Source organism: Notolepis coatsorum (genome assembly GCF_963971535.1).
Source record: "Notolepis coatsorum genome assembly, chromosome: 15".
NCBI lineage: Eukaryota > Metazoa > Chordata > Actinopteri > Aulopiformes > Paralepididae > Notolepis > Notolepis coatsorum.
In genome coordinates, this window is record NC_140179.1 from 19,036,328 (window position 1) to 19,057,891 (window position 21,564).

The 21,564-nt window shown below is 43.0% G+C and overlaps 1 protein-coding gene across 1 annotated transcript in view; it reads left to right on the forward strand.

Annotated features, from left to right (window-relative positions):
• pnpla3 (patatin-like phospholipase domain containing 3) overlaps positions 1-19,593 on the forward strand; it is a 38,142-nt gene extending 18,549 nt beyond the window's left edge. Inside the window, exons 8-9 of the mRNA XM_084330659.1 lie at positions 16,963-17,070; positions 18,255-19,593. Coding sequence (XP_084186785.1) covers positions 16,963-17,070; positions 18,255-18,483 — 337 coding nt within the window. The 3' untranslated portion in view covers positions 18,484-19,593. The remainder of the gene's footprint in view (positions 1-16,962; positions 17,071-18,254) is intronic.
• Positions 19,594-21,564: the final 1,971 nt, after the last annotated feature.

A 21,564-nucleotide genomic window follows, 5' to 3' on the forward strand; every position in this document is an offset into this window, starting at 1 on the left:
TATAGAGTTCCCGTGGGTAGTGTCCCCTCCCCCGTGTGAACTATGAGCTCTAAAGCAGAGGGATGTTTTTTTTTAAGATTATATTTTTTTACGTAATAGTCACCTCAATATCATCCCAAAACAATCAAAACAAATATGTGTAAAATGTTGACATTGTTATGTTCTATACAGTTAAAACAGCCTCAAATTGTAGTGTAGGAAGTGTGTGTACTTATCTTGTCTAGCACAGTCTCTGGAGCGTAACAGTAAGAAGAATTTTGTATAAAAGTATTCTGTACTTCTATATGACAACTATTAAAGAAACTTGAAACTTGTACAGGACATTGAAAACACATCATCATGTTAATTTTATGTTTATCCATTTGTCCTCATTAAATTAGGAAAAGTCATGATTTGAACAAGCATTTCATTAAATCTCCCAACATCTTAATGTCTTGTTACTGTTCTGGGGCCTGTTTGGAAGCCCCTATTCTCCCCACTGCTTGTAAACACAATTCAGTGAAGCCTAACTAACCTATTGGATTCCAATACACTACACAGGGGCTCCCTCTAGTGGTCAAACTGTGACAGAAGGAGTTGAGAGAACTGTCCGTCCAGGACTAAAGGACTACCAGGCTGTTGACTGTGTTGTTGTCCAGGCTGTGTGTTACTTTTTAACTGCGGAGCAGTGCAAGAATGTGACAATTTGACCATGTGACCGCGGCAACGCGGGAGAGCGGCAGTGCGGAAATAGGCTGTCTATTGCCATTCTCTAAGCTCCTTAACAGCGCCTAAACTTAACCGTTCTAACCTTAACCAACTCTTCCTACTATACTAACATGTCTCTACTGTAATGTCCATGGTTCACATAGTTGACTTTATGTTCATAATGTTCATTGAGCTTGGTAATGTTTAGTTCTGACCTATAGAGGGCGCTCTAGGTTTTACTCCTCAAGAGCGAGACACTTTTACCTAAGGTGGATGATCACCACTCTCAATCAGCTGACATGCAAGGTGTCATAGACTGGACTGAAATAGATCCTCACTACACTGCAGAACGTGTATGCCCTGACAGCCCCAGGCCACAGCCACCTGGTCACAGGTACCCAGTGAGGGAAAGCAGAAGACCCCCATCATACCTCACTGACTTTGAATAATGTGCATAATGTAATAATGTTCTAAAATACATTGTTGAGTTCAACTAATGTGTAGTTATTGTTAAAGAAAAGAAATGTAAGGAAAGGAGGGTTGTAATGTCCATGGTTCACATAGTTGACTTTATGTTCATAATGTTCATTGAGCTTGGTAATGTTTAGTTCTGACCTATAGAGGGCGCTCTAGGTTTTACTCCTCAAGAGCGAGACACTCGGGTGATCTTGTCAGTGCACTACGGAGAAGCAGCGGGAGTATTGTTATTGTGGTAGTTCTAGCCATAACAGCAGGAATGTGTCTGTAAGCTTGAAGACGTTCATAAAGAGTCAAACCAGGAATCAATGTGTCGGAGCCTTCATTCTAAAACTTTACACTGGCGACGAGGAGTTAAAGTTATATTTTTGTATAACCATGGCTGCTGCATTACCATCGTTCCCTACTTTTGATACAAGTGACGATCACAGCTCATCTATACGTTGGAGAAAGTGGATACAGCGTTTTGAAAATTTCATTGTTGCGTTGGATGTCAAGAATGAAACAAGACAACGTGCGATGCTTCTACATTATGCAGGGGAAGGTGTACAGGACATTTTTGATACACTGTCAGACACGGGTGACGCAAAAGACTATAAAAAAGCTAAAGATAAACTGAGTGAGTATTTTTCCCCTAAACTCAACGTCACATACGAGACTTACAAATTCAGACAAGCTATACAATTGGCTGGAGAAAGTCTCGACTCTTATCACACTAGGCTGCGACAGCTAGCAGCAACCTGTGAGTTTTCTGATGTTGGAAGAGAGATCAAGACGATGATTATCCAGACGTGCACATGTAATAAGCTGCGACGTCAAGCACTACAGAAACCGGCGATGACGCTGACTGAGCTACTATCACTGGGTACTTAGAACCATGGCACTTGCCGAGACTCAAGCATCAGGAATGGAGCAAACACGACACAGTTCGGCTCAAGGAAACATGAGGGAAGATGTTTTGGCTATGAATATGGGGAGGGGAGCTACAAATAAAAGTTGCTATAATTGCTCTGGCACTTTTCCCCATCGTGAGGAAACACCGTGCCCAGCGAGGGGGAGAACGTGTAACACCTGCGGTAAACAAGGACATTTCTCAAAGTGCTGTCGTTCCAAACGACCACAAGGGGGCACCAGAGCACCATGGGAAAAGAGAGACCGACATGAAGTGCATTATATGCACACCAGTGACAGGGAAATCACACCAAACTCAACACATGCAGACAGAGAATCTTCTGAGGAGTATCTGTACACACTTTCTCAAACTAGATCAGACCTCCCACATGCAAACATAAAGGTTGGTGACTGCAAAATAAATGTGATGCTGGATACAGGGGCAACTGTAAATATCATTGATGAGGCAACTTACCAGAGACTGACATATAAGCCCCCACTCACCAAATGCACTGTTCCCATATTTCCCTATGGCTCTCGTAAGCCACTACCTGCCCTGGGAAAATTCACCTCGCTGGTGGAGTCCAAATCACAGTTCACAACTACAACATTCCATGTGTTACAAGGAAATAATGGCAGTTTACTCGGATATGACACTGCCAGTCAACTTGGGCTAATCAAGATTGCTAATGCCCTTCATACATCCCCAGAGCAGCAGGAACAGCTCACATCTCCACGACAACCGGTCGACAGACAGCCCACATCAGCTTGCAAACAGACAGAAGCGAATACAGTGGATGATATCCTCACTGAGTACGGTGGTCTATTCCAGGGGTCAGCAACCTTTTTGACATGGAGTGCCTGTTTGAAATATAGTTTCAAGTTCAAGTTCAAGTTTCTTTATTAGTTGACATGCAAAGATACAGAATACCTTCACATGGAATGCTTTTTCTGTTATGCTCCTATGAGGATCATAGGACGCTTGGATCATACACATACAGCTCATTACAGTAATATTCCACAATTATTACATTTTAGATAGTAATAATGGTACAGAGCCTTGAGACAAACATATGCATATTCACCACCGCAAACAGACTGGCAGCCGTCATAGGCAGCGCCATTTACGGAAGGAGGGGGGAGTGGGTTGGGGTTGTTACAGGGCTGTAGGGGGGGGGGGGGGGTGGAAGGTGGGGGGGAGTGCACAAGCCAAGTCCTGGGTGGGGGAGGTCTCCCTCACACGAGGCAGCCAACAGTGCAGCGCCAATGCAGAGGAAGGGGGGGGGGGGGGGGGACTAGGGATTGGGGTTGTGGGACGCCGCTCGCCACTCTTATCTCCCAGAGAGCCTTCGACTCCAGAGCTCTCGGTTCGACCTTGGTCCAAGAATTTGTTTTGGCTGACTGACTGGCACAATTTATCCCAGCCACGTCCCTTTAAATTTGATTTGAATAGAGTGGAATATAACTCTATTGATTTGAGTGGAGTGAGTTTTAACAACTCCGTCCAAATGACTGAATGCATTATTAGTCCAAGTGTCCAAGTGTCTTATCAGTTCATTTTGGTAGATCCTGTGCGCGGTAAACAGATCCAAAATCTTCTTATTGCAGTCCAAAAGCTTCGATAATCCAAATAATACCACGTCTTCAAGTTTGTAGCCCAATTATGATGTCCCAATAGGCAGAGAGGGTTAGCCTTATTCTGCTTCTTGAAGAAAATATGCAATCCACTGATTAGATCCATTTAGAGTTGATTTGAGTATAGTCCGGCCACCGGCACGAAGCAGGGCATAGCAGCGTCAGGCTCCATGGTGCAGTAGAGGCGGCGGTAGGAACGGCCTTGAAGGCCTTGGGAGAGAGGAAAGAAATGCGACTTGTCTCTGCAAGAGGTGGGAGGTTGACGCTGGAGGTTGACGCAGACTAACATGTCTCTACTACTATGCACTCAACACTACTGTCTTATACCATCATGCACTCTTCCTACTATACTAACATGTCTACTACTATGCACTCAACACTACTGTCTTATACTATCATGCACTCTTCCTACTATACTAACATGTCTCTACTACTATGCACTCAACACTGCAGCACCCAAGTTTCAACACTGTTTGATGAACATTGTTACTCAGCTGTTAGAGTTGTACCCTTCCTGCTGACCTGTCGCACAGAACTTGTAAAAGACGCTTTGGATAAAAGCATTCAGCTAAATGACAAAAGGTAAATGTAAAATGTAAACAAGCTTCTCTTCACCTGCGACACACATGATTAGTTATTTATCTAGGTACTAGGAGGAAGATAGCCTGGTAGAGAATCCTTAAGCCATTACTTAGAATCAAATTAATTACCGTCAGACTTGTAACAATTATTGATAATAAATACCTACTGACCATGACTGCTATCCAGATCTCCAGAGAGGAAAACTCCCAGACACCCCTTAGGCCACACTTTCCTTAAATGGCATCAGACTTCCGAATATCACAAGGGGATTCACGTCAACCGAGACCCCAGTGTCTGCCGGCCAATCACCTGTGTGGACCTCCCTTGAGCCAATCATGTGGCATTCCAAACAGGGACAGGGTGGGGGGGCTGGGGGGTTGGTATGGGAGGGAGGGAGGGGGGCTAGGTCACAAACATTTGGTGGGGGGAGGGGTAAACACGGGAGCTCGCTGGTTAGCTCCAGCCTCCCAACTCAAACACATACTGTAGGACAAAGACCTCCTGTTGCTGGATCTGTCCCGTTCCGCTCGACTAGTCGAGGAGAGAACTTGCGGAAGAATAAAAAAGAACACAAGTTCAAGTTCAAGTTCAAGTTAACACTTTGCCCCCGATTTGTGACTCGACAACACACAAAAACAAGCAAGCGCGCGGGTTCGAACGTTTCACGCGGTGTGTGGGTAGGAAGTCACAGTGAAAAACACTGAAATATCTCATGCGCCCGCATTGGAAAGACTGGCCTTCTGATCGCCTCCTGATTCTGTGCGGGCCCTTTGTAACGCCTGCTGTACACATATAGCTTTACTTACTTGCTCACTCACTGTAAATATAGCCTCAATAATCAACAAGTGGGGAAATAGCACTTAGCTGAGAATGTTCATCATCGTCTAAGATAAGATATTCCTTTATTGATCCCCTTGGGGAAATTCAGGCATCATAGCAGCATGGGGGGAGGGGTACAGGTAGTAAAACAACACAGTATACAGGTAGTAAAAGACAACACAGGCAGTGTAAACAATTTGATCAATATGGTCAATATAATTTACTATCTGACTAGCTGAGGAATATTCACATTATTCACAGTGTCACATAAGGTGCAGTATGCATGAGGTAGTGTTATAATTTACTATCTACTGAGTATACATTAATCAAAGTACCAGGGTAGTCTACGTTGTCCCCCTTGGGTTCCTATAAGTCCCAGGTCAATGTCTGATAGCAGTCGCTGTCGCTGCCCCCTGTTGTGGGGCCTGGAGGCTGCTAGTCGCTGCCCACTGTTGTGGAGCCTGATGGCCGCTGGTATGAAGGACTGTCCGAGGCGGTTAGTTGAGTGTCGGGGGGAATGAGTCTGTGGCTGAACGAGCTTCTCATCTTGACTAGCTCGTCGTAGAGGGGGTGGTAGGGGTTCTCCATGATGGCATCCAGCTTCCTTATCATCCCCCTCTCTACCATCACCTCAAGTCTAGGTAGCTCGACTCCCACCACGGAGCTAGCCTTCCTCACCAGCTTGTTGAGCTTGTTGGTGTCCCTTGAGTTGATGTTGATGTTTACCCCTCCCCCCACCAAATGTTTGTGACCTAGCCCCCCTCCCTCCCTCCCATACCAACCCCCCAGCCACCCAGCCCCCCCACCCTGTCCCTGTTTGGAATGCCACATGATTGGCTCAAGGGAGGTCCACACAGGTGATTGGCCCTTTGCGTGCCTTCCCTCAGCTGTCTCAGAGAGAACAGGGCATTCCTCCTGCATATCTCTTTGAAGTGTGGGGATATAAATGGCATCTTCCTGTCATTGTTCCTATAAACACCGGCCACTGGTGTTGGCGCAACCCACCAAAACTGTTATGCTAAGCTTTCATCTTTCATATCTGTCTGAATATACCTGCATATATAACCCCTCATATACTTGCTTGTACACCTACACATTAGGGCTGCATGAAATCGCGATCTCGATTCATAGACCTATGCAATCTAATTTCTAAATTATGACGATTTATTTAATAAAAGATAATAATAATTAAAAAAAATAATTTACTTCTTACTTAACTTTTTTAAATGATGACGATTCTGACTTGAGTTATTTTGTATGTTACAAGAGACTTTTAAGTTTAAGTCAAGCACTTTCATATATGTTATGTTTAAGTTTAAGTCAAGCACTTTGATATGTTATGTTGTCTGTTTAAGAAAGAGTGCAAGAAATGATTTTATTGAAAAAATAAGAATTGTGTGAGAGAATCGTGATCTCAATTCTTAGAGAAAAATCCTGATTCACATTTTAGCAAGAATCGTGCAGCCCTACTGCTACACATAACCCATAGCTCTGTATGATAGCATGTACTATAATGCTGTATATACCATATATATATATATATATATATATATTTATTTACACCACATATATATATATCCTCACCTGTTTGCACTTACCTGCACATAGTCCTTTACTATATCTATATCTGTACATCCTACTCTTACTAGTACGCTGCTGGCCAGTAGTAGCCATACTGTCTCTATTTATATAATACAACTCTGTACATACATCTGATTAGCACTATTACTCAGTAGTACTAATTTATGTATTTTATATCCCCTGTACATTGTCTATTACTGTTGCACTTTACATTTGCATTCTGTTTGGATGCCAAACTTATTTTCGTTGTACTGTACTTGTGCCGTATGATGACAATACATTGAATCTAATCTAAACAAGTATAGAGGACAGGCACATGGTGTGGCTGAGATGTGATTGGATCATAGGCTAAGTTCTGTAAGCATCTTGAAATGAGTGCTGAGGGCGTCAGTGTTAGACAGCGCTGCCCACGTGTCCCAAGGTGGACCGTGCCGTTTTTGGCAGAGAGATTTGAAACTAGAAGAGAAGTAGATTTTCCATTGTATATTTGCATAACTGAATAAACAAACTTGGGGGGGAAACTGGATCCCCGGAAAAACAGTTTGAAGCTAGAAAGTTACCTGAAACAATGTCGGCCCACGATTCCTGTTTACAAACAGATTCGATATTCCAAGACGTATCATCTGCACTTCCTACGCTGCGTTTTGTTCACGATGCCTCAGCGTGACTTTGCTTTGCTTTATGATGACGAGGTAAGAGAGAATAATTTTAAGACTGTATAGTAGAATACTGGTCAAATCTATAATCTATAGTCAAATAGATTAGTTTTGCACACTAATCACAGGCTATGCAACTGCAGGTGAATGTAAACAACCCCCCCCCTCCTCCTAAAACTGTGCAGTGCACCTTTAACCCTTTCACTGCCACACTACCAAATGGTTAACCCTTTCACTGCGACAATACAGAAGGTTAAACTCTTTCACAGACACGACGAAGGGTTAACCCTTTCACTACCACACTACAGAAGGTTAACCCGTTCACTACCACACATTTTAATACATTTGAATCTAATCTAATCCTCACTGCCCAAGTGTCAAACGGAGAGTCAAATATACCCTGAGAATGATCAAAGTGTTGTCACCCTGAAACCACCTATAGGGGGCGTAAAGGTGCAACCTCATCAGTCTAGTGACGTTTCACTCTGGGTTTTTTGGTGGTTTGACAAAACTGACTGATGGTGCCTGAGTGACAGGTGACAACAAGGTGGGGTTATTTCTTCTAGCATGAGAAAGACAGATGGGCGTTGACCTGGACTGTGAGAGGGTCAACGAGGACATTTAATCCGTGATTCACCAAGCAGCTGATTGATCTGCCCTTCAGAGAAACAAAACACCAATGTGAGTGTAAAACAGCCCCTCTGATGCTCGTGGACCTCTTAACGATATGACTTTACCCCCACGCCTTCCAAACCAAACACCTCAGCCCCTCGTCCACCTACTGTACGCCAAGCCAGCGACTCTGTCACCAATAATAAAGAGCTGGAATTCAAAGGCAACCAAAATAAGCCTCTACCTCTCGGAGCCCCATGTGCCACAAATAACACCAGCAGAAGGGCAGGCCGTCAATCACGACCCAGACACCAAATATCTGAGAATTCATTATGAAAAACGACCGCTTTTCTGGGAGTTCTTCATTGAGATGGATTTTCGGATATTTTTATCATATATATTTTGAGGTTTCCTCCAAATACTTTCAGAAATCCGGAGAGGGGACACTATTTTTCAGTTCTGTTAATTTGTTTCTATTGTTTCTCAATAGGTAGGTAGTATACAGTATGACGTACAGTGATATGTGTAGTTCGCTACATACTTTTAAGAAATTACTCAAATATAAGGTGATACATAAATATAAAACCTCATTATTATCCTAGTTATATTTTATCTATACCATAGCTGTGTTCAAATAGTGACAAAGGGAAAAAGAAAAAAGAAAAAGAAAAACATATATAAAAAAAGTATTAAAAAAATAAACATAAATAAATGTGTATACATTTTGTACATAAAACTATGAAACGTTTGTAACTTTTGCTAAATGATATACTGAATTATGTTTATTTTTTGTATTTGTTTGTGTGTAACCCAGGTTTCAGATTCATAACTACCGTATTTAGTCATAGGGACATAAATAGTTAATGCCATTGAATAAGAACATAAATAGTTAATGCTATTATGTAAGAACATAAGTAGTTAATATTATTGGGTACCAAATCCTTTGAATTACAGCACTGCCCTTTAATTTACTTCAGCCACGCCTTGCTTTACAGCAGGTGAGTCTTGCACTACGCAGATGAGACACACACATCCACGGAGATGACGCAGCTGTATGTTGCTGGATAACGAGACAAAATAGCATGATAAAAACAGTTATCAAACAGTTATAAAAGATTCCCCCAGTTGCAAAACCGAAGAAGCGTTGCAGTTAAAGTAGCCTGCGGTTTTGGTGAGTTTCATCAATATTGTGCTGTTCATTTGTCGAGTGTGCAAAGTGGTTATCTCTATGCTACAAGCTAATAACGTTAAGCTAATTAACGTAGCTTCATTCTGAGTGAAATGAAAGTGTTTACTAATGATAAACTGATATAGAGTTTACTGATGATAAAAGGATACATCCAATATCCAACATTGAACCTAGCTTTTAGCTAGAGATAACCTCAGAGACGTCTGAACCGAACCTAATGTGTTGATCCAATCAACCTAGGACTTGATATCGAACTAACCCTCCCAAAAGGAGAGGTTACTGAAAGAACCAAAAAGGGATACTTCAACCCACTACTGTACTTTACGTCTGTATGCATTATTACTGTTTATTACATGGCGTTTTCACATTCGCCGAAATGCTTGCTTGTGATTGGTCAACAGCCCCCCGACTGCGGTCATTATTTTTCAATAATGACCGCAGATTTTTCAATAATGACCGCAGAGCGCAGCTGTTCGCAATCAAGCCCACTGACACACTGTTTCAGTGCAATTAGACACTGCCGTGCCGGCGATGACAGGGGGCGGAGCGACAGCGGAGCCAGAACACAGCGGAGCCAGAACACAGAGGCTGCCCGCGATAATAATAATCACTTTATTTGGGCTGACAGAGCCACAGAACAACTGCGATTTGTCAAATGAATTAGGTATATTGTTAGTAAGTTAGCCATGTAATAAGCGGGATAATGTATAGCCTACTCGGTCATCGTCGCAAAATAATTGACCTTCACTACGTTTAAAACACCTCGGCGCGGCGCCTCGGTATTTTAAACTCCGTGTCGGTCAATTATTTTGCGACGATGACCTCGTAGCCATACATTATCCCTTACCTAGCTAGCGCGCTTTTAATTAAAACACCGGTCATTGTTATAACTCTGTCTCTGGTCTACTATTCTTTTAATTGTGCATATTACTCCTCTCCTCATTCGAACCTATAACTGTGCCCGTGGCGAACAGCTGTTACTGTTAGTGACATAAGTGCTACATGTGTAAATAGTGTAATGTAAAAAGGGTAGGCAATTATAAGCCTCGGCTTCAGCCTACACCTTTTCGGTCATTTAATTTTCTTCTTTTTTTTGGAAGTTCTACTACTATGCTTTGTAAAAAAAGACTGAAATAAAATCATTCATTCATTCATTCATATGCATTGTGATACTTTAACGGAACACGCCAACATTATGGGAAACGCACAAACCGTCTTCTCCAGAGTCAGACAAGAAGATAGACACCAATCTCCTCGCTGTGGGCTCAGTAGAAAGCTAGGGTAGTAGAGTGCTACGAGAAGATAGCACTCAACACTTGGATGAACATTGTTACTCAGCTGATAGAGTTGTGCCCTTCCTGATGACTTGTCGTACAGAACTTCTAAAAATAAAAGCGCTCAGCTAAATGACTAAATGTAAATAAGACACCTCCTCTCTGTGCGCTCAGTAGAAAGCTAAGCTAGTAGTGCTACAAGAAGATACACCAATCTCCTCTCTGTGCACTCAGTAGAAAGCTAAGCTAGTAGTGCTACAAGAAGATACACCAATCCCTCTGTGCGCTCAGTAGAAAGCTAAGCTGACATGTCGTCAGCTTGTGACTGCAACTTGTTCTTGTTCGCGGACGACTCAGCCCTGCTGGTCTCTGACAAGAACAAGTTACAGGTTGTAAAAACCCTCAGCTCAGAACTCGGCAGAATCTGCACCTGGCTAGCTGTTTTACCTGGGTAAAACAGAGTCCATTCTCTTTGGATCAAATAACAAACTCAGCAAGACCGACGGCTTCTCAGTTACAGTGGGTGACAATATTGTCACAAGGAAAGATGAAATTAGATACCTAGGTTCCATCCTAGAGGCAAATCTTTCCTGTGACAAAATGGCATCCAATGTAATCAAAAAAGTCAACCAACGAACTAGATTCTTGTACCGGATCTCCTCTCTGGTAAACAAGAATACCCTGAAGACTCTGGCAGGAGCACTCATTCAAGGGTACTACGACTATGCTTGCACCTCATGGTACCAAAGCACCTCAAAGGCGCTGTAACTGAGGGGTACAATTCCCTGACTGTATTGAATAAGTATGGTATCATTAAACCACTACTGCGTTATGTACATTACTACTGGCCATACAGTACACAGGTATATGTGATGAACACACCCACAATAACACGGCTTCACAAGAAATACGGTTTAGAAGAATATTTATTAGCAGCACGAAGATTATCTTACATTACTTATCAAGATTGAGAGTTGCGCTTGTAAGGCGAAGAATGTGCATGAATAGGTCAAGAGCGTAAGTCCATGAGCATATTACGCAGGAGATAATTAATACCACCTGTATCATAAGAATTATATATGGTACACTAGTAGATCAGCTGGAGACACTAAAAGGGGTCCCTCCGGTTGTAAGCCAGCAGGGGAGAGGATTTGTCGGTCGCAGAAAGTCTGGGTCAACGAGGAATAAGGAGACTCCAGGTACAGGAGACAGTGCAATAATCCCTTGATCCGTAGACGAACAACAGCTATTCTCCGGTATGCAGTGCCGCATGGAGGAAAGCTAGCCAGCCTCAGAGTACTAGAGGCGGGCTCGACGGTGCTCCTCACAGGGTAAATCCCACACAACAGTGGGTGTAGACGATTCTCCGCTCCAGCAGCTACAGACGATTCCCCTTCCCAACCCCCCCCCCCCCCCCCCCACCTCCAATGTACAGCCCTCACCCAACCCACCCAACCCCACCCAACCAACCTCCTCCAATGTACAGTTTCTATGCCAAATGTATATACACTCCTTTGCTGGACACTTTTGTATCACAAACAGTACTGTATTTGCAAATCTGATATGTCATAAATGTATAGATGTAGCAGACGCAGTACTGTATCTGTATGTCATGTATGTCATATATGTTATGATGAATTGAAAATGGGGGACCCTGATGTAAACAAGACGAAAGTCTTTCTCTGGTCTGCATCCCCTTAACAATTGTATGTATTGAGCTGTACTGTACTGTACCCATTCTGCAATCTGTTAATAAACTTTTCAATCAATCAATCAATCAAAGCAAATATAATCCAGCCGAAAAGGGCTCTGTAGTCGTCGGGTAGGTTATCCAGTGTACATATCCACACGGTTCTCGTCTAGGGCTCCTCGGATGACGGCACCAGGTTAAGCCGCCCAGCCTGGATAAGCACACTAGCTCGGTACGATGAAACGTTGGTAATGCTGGTCACTGTAGAACGGTAGCCGCACGATACACTATACATAATAGACTATTACTTAATAATAGAATAGGTCGAACTCGACGATCCAGCGTTAAACTCTGACACTTCAGCTATCAATTTGCACGCGGTCTCAAGGCTCTATTTCGGGGCAAAACGGGCCCACTTCACAGCACGTTGTATCGTGGTGTGAGGCTTCAACTTATTGGGTAACTAACTGCTGTATCCACCTGCGACGTATTTATACGTAAGGTGAACAATCTAGTACCAGCCTTATTTCTGTCTCGTATTCTTGCGCAGAACCGGGCATGTCCAGACATGTCTTAGCGGTGACTTTGAACTAGACATTGGGGGGTATGGCCGTGGCGCCTAGGGGATCGCTGTCCAATAGGAGAACGAATATTATGGTCTGGCCTGTACTAGGTAAAGGGATATTCCGTGCATATGTACAAAGAATATACAAGGGATATCAGACGATATACAAATACTATACAATATATCTCAAGTAATAAATATATATATTCGGTTTAATCTGACCCTTTGTAACAGGCGCTAAAAACAAGATTACAAACATCACAAAACAAACTGGTCAGACTACTACTTGACCTTACTCCTAGAACCCACCTCACCCCTGCCCACTTTGACTACCTAGGATGGCTTAGAGTAGACGATAGAGTACAGCAACTTGCAATGGGCCTGGTCTACAAGATACACTACTACACGACTAAGGTACCCATGTACATGTCGAAATACTTCCCAAAGGTCAGTGAATACCACGACCACAACACCAGAGGGAGCTCCACAAACCTCCAATGTACAGTTCCCACCCCACCTACCCAACCTCCTCCAATGTACAGTTTCTACGTCAAATATATACTCTCTTTTTTAGACTCTTTTTGTATCACAAACAGTACTGTATTTGTAAATCTGGTATGTCATAAATGTATAGATGTAGCAGTACTGTCTATCTGTATGTCGTGTATGTCATATGTTATGATGAATTGAAAATGGGGGGCCCTGATGTAAACAAGAGGAAAGTCTTTCTCTGGTCTGCATCCCCTTAACAATTGTGTGTATTGAGCTGTACTGTATTGTACCCATTCTGCAATCTGTTAATAAAGTTTTCAATCAATCAATCAATCAATCATAGAGTGCTACGAGACAATAAGACACCAATCTCCTCTCTGTGCGCTCAGTAGAAAGCTAAGCTAGTAGTGCTACAAGAAGATACACCAATCTCCTCTCTGTGCGCTCAGTGAAAGCTAAGCTAGTAGAGTGCTACAAGAAGATAAGACACCAATCTCCTCTCTGTGGGCTCAGTAGAAAGCTAAGCTAGTAGTGCTACAAGAAGATAGGCACCAATCTCCTCTCTGTGCGCTCAGTAGAAAGCTAAGCTAGTAGTGAGCTACTGTACATGGTGGACCAGGTGGATATTATTATTATCCGTGTTGTGTAAATTACCAAGAACAACGTCAGTCAGTCAGTCAGTCAGTCAGTCCATCCGTCAGTCAGTCAGTCAGTCAGTCCATCCGTCAGTCAGTCAGTCCATCAGTCAGTCCATCCGTCAGTCAGTCAGTCCATCCGTCAGTCAGTCAGTCAGTCCATCCGTCAGTCAGTCAGTCCATCCGTCAGTCAGTCCATCCGTCAGTCAGTCAGTCCATCCGTCAGTCAGTCCATCCGTCAGTCAGTCAGTCCATCCGTCAGTCAGTCAGTCAGTCCGTCAGTCAGTCCATCCATCCATCAGTCAGTCCATCCGTCAGTCAGTCCATCCGTCAGTCAGTCCATCCGTCAGTCAGTCAGTCAGTCCATCCGTCAGTCAGTCAGTCAGTCCATCCGTCAGTCAGTCAGTCCGTCAGTCAGTCCATCCGTCAGTCAGTCAGTCCATCCGTCAGTCAGTCCATCCGTCAGTCAGTCCGTCAGCCCGTCAGTTTGCTGTGCAAAGCTGTTGTATGTTTGCTCCTCCCCTACGTTGCGTAAACTACCAATGACCTTGCGCAAACCATATGGTCCCGCCCCCATGTTCCTGGAAAGATCAGAGTTCTTGTGAAATGTACTATATAGAGTTCCCGTGGGTAGTGTCCCCTCCCCCGTGTGAACTATGAGCTCTAAAACAGATTAAGATTATAATTTTTTACGTAATAGTCACCTCAATATCATCCCAAAACAATCAAAACAAATATGTGTAAAATGTTGACATTGTTATGTTTTATACAGTTAAACAGCCTCAAATTGTAGTGTAGGAAGTGTGTGTACTTATCTTGTCTAGCACAGTCTCTGGAGCGTAACAGTAAGAAGAATTTTGTATAAAAGTATTCTGTACTTCTATATGACAACTATTAAAGAAACTTGAAACTTGTACAGGACATTGAAAACACATCATCATGTTAATTTTATGTTTATCCATTTGTCCTCATTAAATTAGGAAAAGTCATGATTTGAACAAGCATTTCATTAAATCTCCCAACATCTTAATGTCTTGTTACTGTTCTGGGGCCTGTTTGGAAGCCCCTATTCTCCCCACTGCTTGTAAACACAATTCAGTGAAGCTAACTAACCTATTGGATTCCAATACACTACACAGGGGCTCCCTCTAGTGGTCAAACTGTGACAAGGAGTTGAGAGAACTGTCCGTCCAGGACTAAAGGACTACCAGGCTGTTGACTGTGTTGTTGTCCAGGCTGCGTGTTAATTTTTAACAGCGGAGCAGTGCAAGAATGTGACAATTTGACCATGTGACCGCGGCAACGCGGGAGAGCGGCAGTGCGGAAATAGGCTGTCTATTGCCATTCTCTAAGCTAACAGCGCCTAAACTTAACCGTTCTAACCTTAACCAACTCCGAAACAATGCCTAACCTTAACCTTAACCATGCCTAACCTTAACCTTAACCATAGAAAGAATATTGCCATTCTCTAAGACAAACTCTAACCTTAACCAGCTCCTTAACAGCGCCTAAACTTAACCGTTCTAACCTTAACCAACTCCGAAACAATGCCTAACCTTAACCTTAACCATGCCTAACCTTAACCTTAACCATAGAAAGAATATTGCCATTCTCTAAGACAAACTCTAACCTTAACCAGCTCCTTAACAGCGCCTAAACTTAACCGTTCTAACCTTAACCAACTCCGAAACAATGCCTAACCTTAACATTAACCTTAACCATGCCTAACCTTAACCGGCGAAAGAACACACGTTAAAAAAAAAAACCATGTTAAAAAAAAAAAAATTTATGGGATTCGAACTTGTCAACAACGGACCGCAGGACCGCTGCGTTGCCAGGTGAGCTGAGCGCCGAATGAAAATCATGGCGGATTAGGGCGGTTACATAATGCGTCAAGCTCTGCCGCTCCGCTCTGCGGTTGCCGCGCCTGCCGCGGGGCGTGTCGCAGCCAATCAGGGAAAACGCGGAAGCAACGGCAGCACTGCTCCGCTGTTATTAAGCAATAAGCGTCCAGGCTGTTAATCTCATTCCCAGTTTTATCTCTGTGAGATAAAGCCTGGTAAAGCACTACGATCGAAAGTGTCTGTGGGGTAGAATTTCCGGTGTATGTACTTCCCCTGAAAGCTGCCTCCGAACGGACCAAACTTTTCCCCAATCCTGTCGGCAAACAAGCTAGAACGTCCCGGTCATGTAGTAAATTCTTCAGGCAAAGCCGTTGCAGTGGCTTAAACGAGGAAATATTGTGCACTTCACAAGTTTATTTTTTTTATCCACTTTTTCTCCCCATTTTCAATTTTTCTCCCATCCCAATTTCGTATATCCAATTCCAATTCCCCTGTCTTGAACGTTGCTAGACTATGCCTCCCACTGGTCGGCTGTAGTGAGGATAGAAGCCTTGCATCACGTGTCCCCTCCGGTACACGAGGAGGCAGCTTGTCGCATCTTTTCACCTGAACAGCGCAATCTCTCAGTGGCGAGGAGTAACGCATGGGAGGCTCACGCTGCCCCCGATACTTCCTGTTTCCGCCACACTGGCGTCACCCAACCGACCTGTAGGAGTCGCTGTCCACAACGTCCAATCCCCACCCACCGGCTTTCCCACCCTCTAACACTTGCCAATTGTGTTAGTATGACGGCCAGCCAAGCCGGTAGCAACGCAGAGAGCTGGGCTCGATACCAGCGTCTCCTGCGTTAGTGGCGAGTGCCTTGCCCACTGCGCCACTTAGCCGCCCCACTTCACACGTTTCTATAATTGTTTTGTTGAAACCTGTAGCCTGTACTTCCTGTACTTCCGTTTACACACTTTAGGAGGCATATCTTTACCAGCCTACCAGGCTCTTGACTGTGTTGTTGTCTTGTTACCAGACTGTTGATATATATTATATGATAGCATGTACAATAATGCTTTATATACTATATCTGTACATATCTCTTACCTACTCTTACTAGTTATACTGCTGGCCAGTATGACTTACTACCATAGTGTCTTTATACCTGTATCACTGTACGTATTAATACTTACATCTGATTAGCACTATTACTCAGTAGTACTCATTAATATACTGTATGTTGTATCCAGTTTAATCACCTGTACATTGTATATTACTGTTGCACTTTACTGTTACATTTGTACTCTGGTTGGATGCTAAACTTCTTGTTGTTTTGTTCGGACCCCAGGCTCGTGGAGTGGATCCCGGAGGTACCGGCTGACATGCGCTGGCTGTACGGGGTGGCAGGTGACGTCTACAGACAGACCTGGAGAGGAGGCGGAGCCACAGCACACAGGTGAGAGAGGAAGTCACATGACCTGTCCCGTCTTCCATGTTGTCACATGACCTGTCTGTCTGTCCTCCATGTTGTCACATGACCTGTCTGTCTGTCCTCCATGTTGTCACATGACGTGTCTGTCTGTCCTCCATGTTGTCACATGACCTGTCTGTCTGTCCTCCATGTTGTCACATGACCTGTCTGTCTGTCCTCCATGTTGTCAGATGACCTGTCTGTCTGTCCTCCATGGTGTCACATGACCTGTCTGTCTGTCTTCCATGTTGTCACATGACCTGTCTGTCTTCCATGTTGTCACATGACGTGTCCTGTCTGTCTTCCATGTTGTCACATGACCTGTCTGTCTGTCCTCCATGTTGTGTCCTGTTTGTCTTCCATGTTGTCACATGACCTGTATGTCTTCCATGTTGTCACATGACGTGTCCTGTCTGTCTTCCATGTTGTCTCCTGTCTGTCTTCCATGTTGTCACATGACCTGTCTGTCTGTCCTCCATGTTTGTCACATGACCTGTCTGTCTGTCCTCCATGTTTGTCACATGACCTGTCCTGTCTGTCCTCCATGTTTGTCACATGACGTGTCCTGTCTGTCTTCCATGTTGTCACATGACGTGTCCTGTCTGTCTTCCATGTTTGTCACACCTCTCCACGTTTAATCAGAACTAAATCTGAATGGGAATGAAGTCAGTCTTATGCAGGGCTTGAAATGACATGTTAGTGGATTCAGAACCTACCAGAACCTTCTAGTGAGGGAGTACAGCTAGCCTCCCTTGAGTGAAAACAACCAATTTAAACACAGGAGAATTAAGACACACAGTCCTAACAGTCCTAACATTCATTTTAAGATGTTCTATTACCCCCTGAATAAATAATATGCACTATTGTTTTTAAATGGCTGCTGTTCCCCTGTGAACGGTTCCTAAATATTTGAATCTCTGGAAAGAAAGAAAGAGCAAACCAAACTCTTGATGAATTGAAAATGGGGGACCCTGATGTAAACAAGACGAAAGTCTTTCTCTGGTCTGCATCCCGTTAACAATTGTGTGTATTGAGCTGTACTGCATTGTACCCATTCTGCAATCTGTTAATAAAGTTTTCAATCAATCAATCAAGTCTAGTCTGCTCTGGCTCTCTCTCACTCAGGCCTCTTGGCTGCTTTCTTATGCTTTAATGTGATTGGTCCACAGCGAGCCCCCCCTCAGGAAGTGCCTGAGCCTGCCCCCCCCCTCCCTGGAGGGCAACGGACACACGGGGGGGGGCCTCCACCCCTTCTCCTCTGTGGCCCACCTGGACAACCACTGGGACGATCACCACCACCCACCCTGCCCCGCCAGCCCCCCCAGCCCGCGCACGCCCAGCCCCTCCCCCAGACAGATCTGTTTCTTCGTCGGCTCGCCGGACGAACCCTGCGACTGAAACGACCCGATGAAAGGAGCTGTTTTTCTGCTGTTGTTGTTTTTCTGGGCCGGCGATACGTCCGCTCTCTCGCACTCCTCCTTTATACCGAGTCATGGTTAGTTTACGCTGACTCATGGTTAGTTTACGCCGCATCATGGTTAGTTTACGCTGACTCGTGGTTAGTTTACGCTGCATCATGGTTAGTTTACGCTGAGTCATGGTTAGTTTACGCTGCCTCATGGTTAGGGCGAGAGAGGGAGGGGCACGGCTCGCGGCTGAATGGCAAAGGGAGATTGAACTTGTGGACACAAGGATGTCTCTGTGACTCTGAACGCTCCCATCTAGCACCAAGGAATATCTCTGTTTCTTATCGATTTGGACTTTTGGAAGATGGACTCCTCACTGGACACTCCGGGCCACGGGTGTGTTCTAGGTTCTGATCTGTGACCTGATTTTGTTTTGTGGCAACAGCAGTGCTTTTTTTGTTTTTGTTTTACCAGAAATATACAACTCATATCTACCTGTCTGTTTAATAACATCCATTCAAAAAAAATATATATATATATGTTGATATAATATCAGTGTCATTTTGCTTCCTGGTGAATGCCACATGTAAGCCCCTAGAGGGTTTTTAGGCAATTCTCCTACACATCCCTTTGTGGATTGGATTGTATTATATATGTAATTGTTTTTATATGTGTAAATAAACAAACAAACAAAACAAAACAAAACATATTATGGCTCTAGAAGGTTAGGGGACCAATCATCGTTGATGGGCCCAGCCTTAGATTTTACATCCAGGTAAAATCAAACAATTCAAAATCACACTTCTCTCTCTGATTTAGGGGAGAGTGTTCACCAATATCTCAACTGGACAAGTGTGCAGTAATAATAACAGATGAGAATTCTCAAAATGGTGGCATTTATACTTTAATTTAGCCAAACTGTGAGCATGTGCTGCCTCCTGCTGGATGAAGTAGGTAGCTAACAACCTGCCTTAAGATGTTGTTCCTCAAGTGCCTTCACTTCCTCTCTCTCTCCCCTCTGTCTCTCTCTGTATATCTCTCTTTCTCTCTGTAACTCTGGTTAAGTAGTATAGTGTTTCATTAGTAGTATACAGTGTTTCATTAGTAGTATACATTGTTTCATTAGTAGTATACATTGTTATATTGTTTCATTAGTAGTATACATTGTTTTATTAGTAGCATATTGTTTCATTAGTAGTATACAGTGTTTCATTAGTAGTGTTTCATTAGTAGTATAGTGTTTCATTAGTAGTATACAGTGTTTCATTAGTAGTATAGTGTTTCATTAGTAGTATAGTGTTTCATTAGTAGTATACAGTGTTTCATTAGTATACATTGTTTTATTAGTAGCATATTGTTTCATTAGTCACCAGTTGTCAGAGTGTAATAGTGATTCTGTCTCTACTATGAGTTCTTACATCAATGTTATTTCAGCGCTGCGACCAGCGGCACGGCGCCCAGATCAACATTGTCATTATTGTGCCACGACGGACCTACAACTCTTAAAACGCCTTTGTTTCTTGTTGCTGGCGACTTGAAGTTGACTTGAGTTGTGTTTGTACACTGTGACGTTAAAATACAAACGGTTTTAAAACACATCATACTGGTGTCAGAGTCTTTTTCGTTTCAAAATGATTTGACACTGGAAGGTTGTTCTGTGGTTCCATCAACACGATACATGTTTCTTTTGAAAACAGGCAGCTGTTCTTAGCAGAGGCCCATGGCTTCCTGTGACACACCTCAGACCCTCAGGAGGGCGGGACATCCAGCTTCTCTCTTATATAACTACCGTAATTCCTCTAATAGTGACCCGGGCTTGTATTTGCTTAAACTGTAGCGGGTACCAGGCTTTTATTAGGAGGAGGCATGTATAAGAGAGAGGCCTATATTTCTAATTTTCAAACAGATCATAATGAATAAATCAACATTTTGTGTCAGTTTGAACCCAGTAAAATGTACTGGGTTAATTTATTGAAACCAAGTACTGTATGAAATAGTAAACAGTGCAATTACAGGTGGTCACTGGTCATTTCAACGTTTTCTAAGTGAAATCAAGTAACTTTACCTTAGCAGCTCAGTATGCAGCTCAGTATATTAGTAACCCGGCTTGAGAATGTGAGTATGATTATAATGATGAGTATGATTATGATGATGATTATGATTATGAGCAGGTGAAGAGTAGTTTCTTCTCGGATTCAGATTCATATTCTTTTATTGTCACAGCTTTTTTAAATGTACATACATTCCGAAAAATGTGAGATGCTTGTTTTTCCCGGCTCCTCAATCGTAGTAGATTTGTAAACATTATTATACACAACGTATATTCTATCTATACAAACTATAACTATAGCTATAAACTATAAATATAGACTATAACTATGAACTATAAATAATTAAACTATACACTAAAACTATAAACTAAACATAATAAATAACGTATATTCGCTGAAATAAAAATAAAAACTCTAACCCTAACTAACCTTACTGTCATGCACTTGTCCTAATAAACTAACCTACACTGTAGCACTCAACACTTTGATGAACATTGTTACTCAGCTGATAAGAGTTGTACCCTTCCTGATGACTTGTCGTACACAACTTATAAGTTGCTTTGGATAAAAGCGTTCAGCTAAATGACTAAATGTAAATGAAATGTAAATATTCAATCTATACAATACAAGGTATCTGTTAGCAGCAGTGTGTGTGTGTGTGTGTGTGTAATAAGTATGCGTGTGTGTGGTGTGTAGTCACTTAAGGTGCTTTTGTCAGTTTCAGTTTATTTAAAAAGGACAGTACACATTAATCAACATTACTGTAGTGCCAGTTTTAGCCAGCTGGCTAATTCGCAACTGTAGTCCTTTTTGTCAAGATGTTATAAAACCATACACCTAAAACAGAAGCATTAAAAGTAAAACACAATATTTACAACACAATCCAACATAATAGTAAAAGCAATAACAAAATACACAATGAACTGATTAAAAGTGTGTTTTGTGTGTTTGCTCATGTGATAATTCAGAGTCTCTCTGTCAGTAGAGTCTGTTTGCCCGCTGGAAGTAGCTGCTCCTCTCGG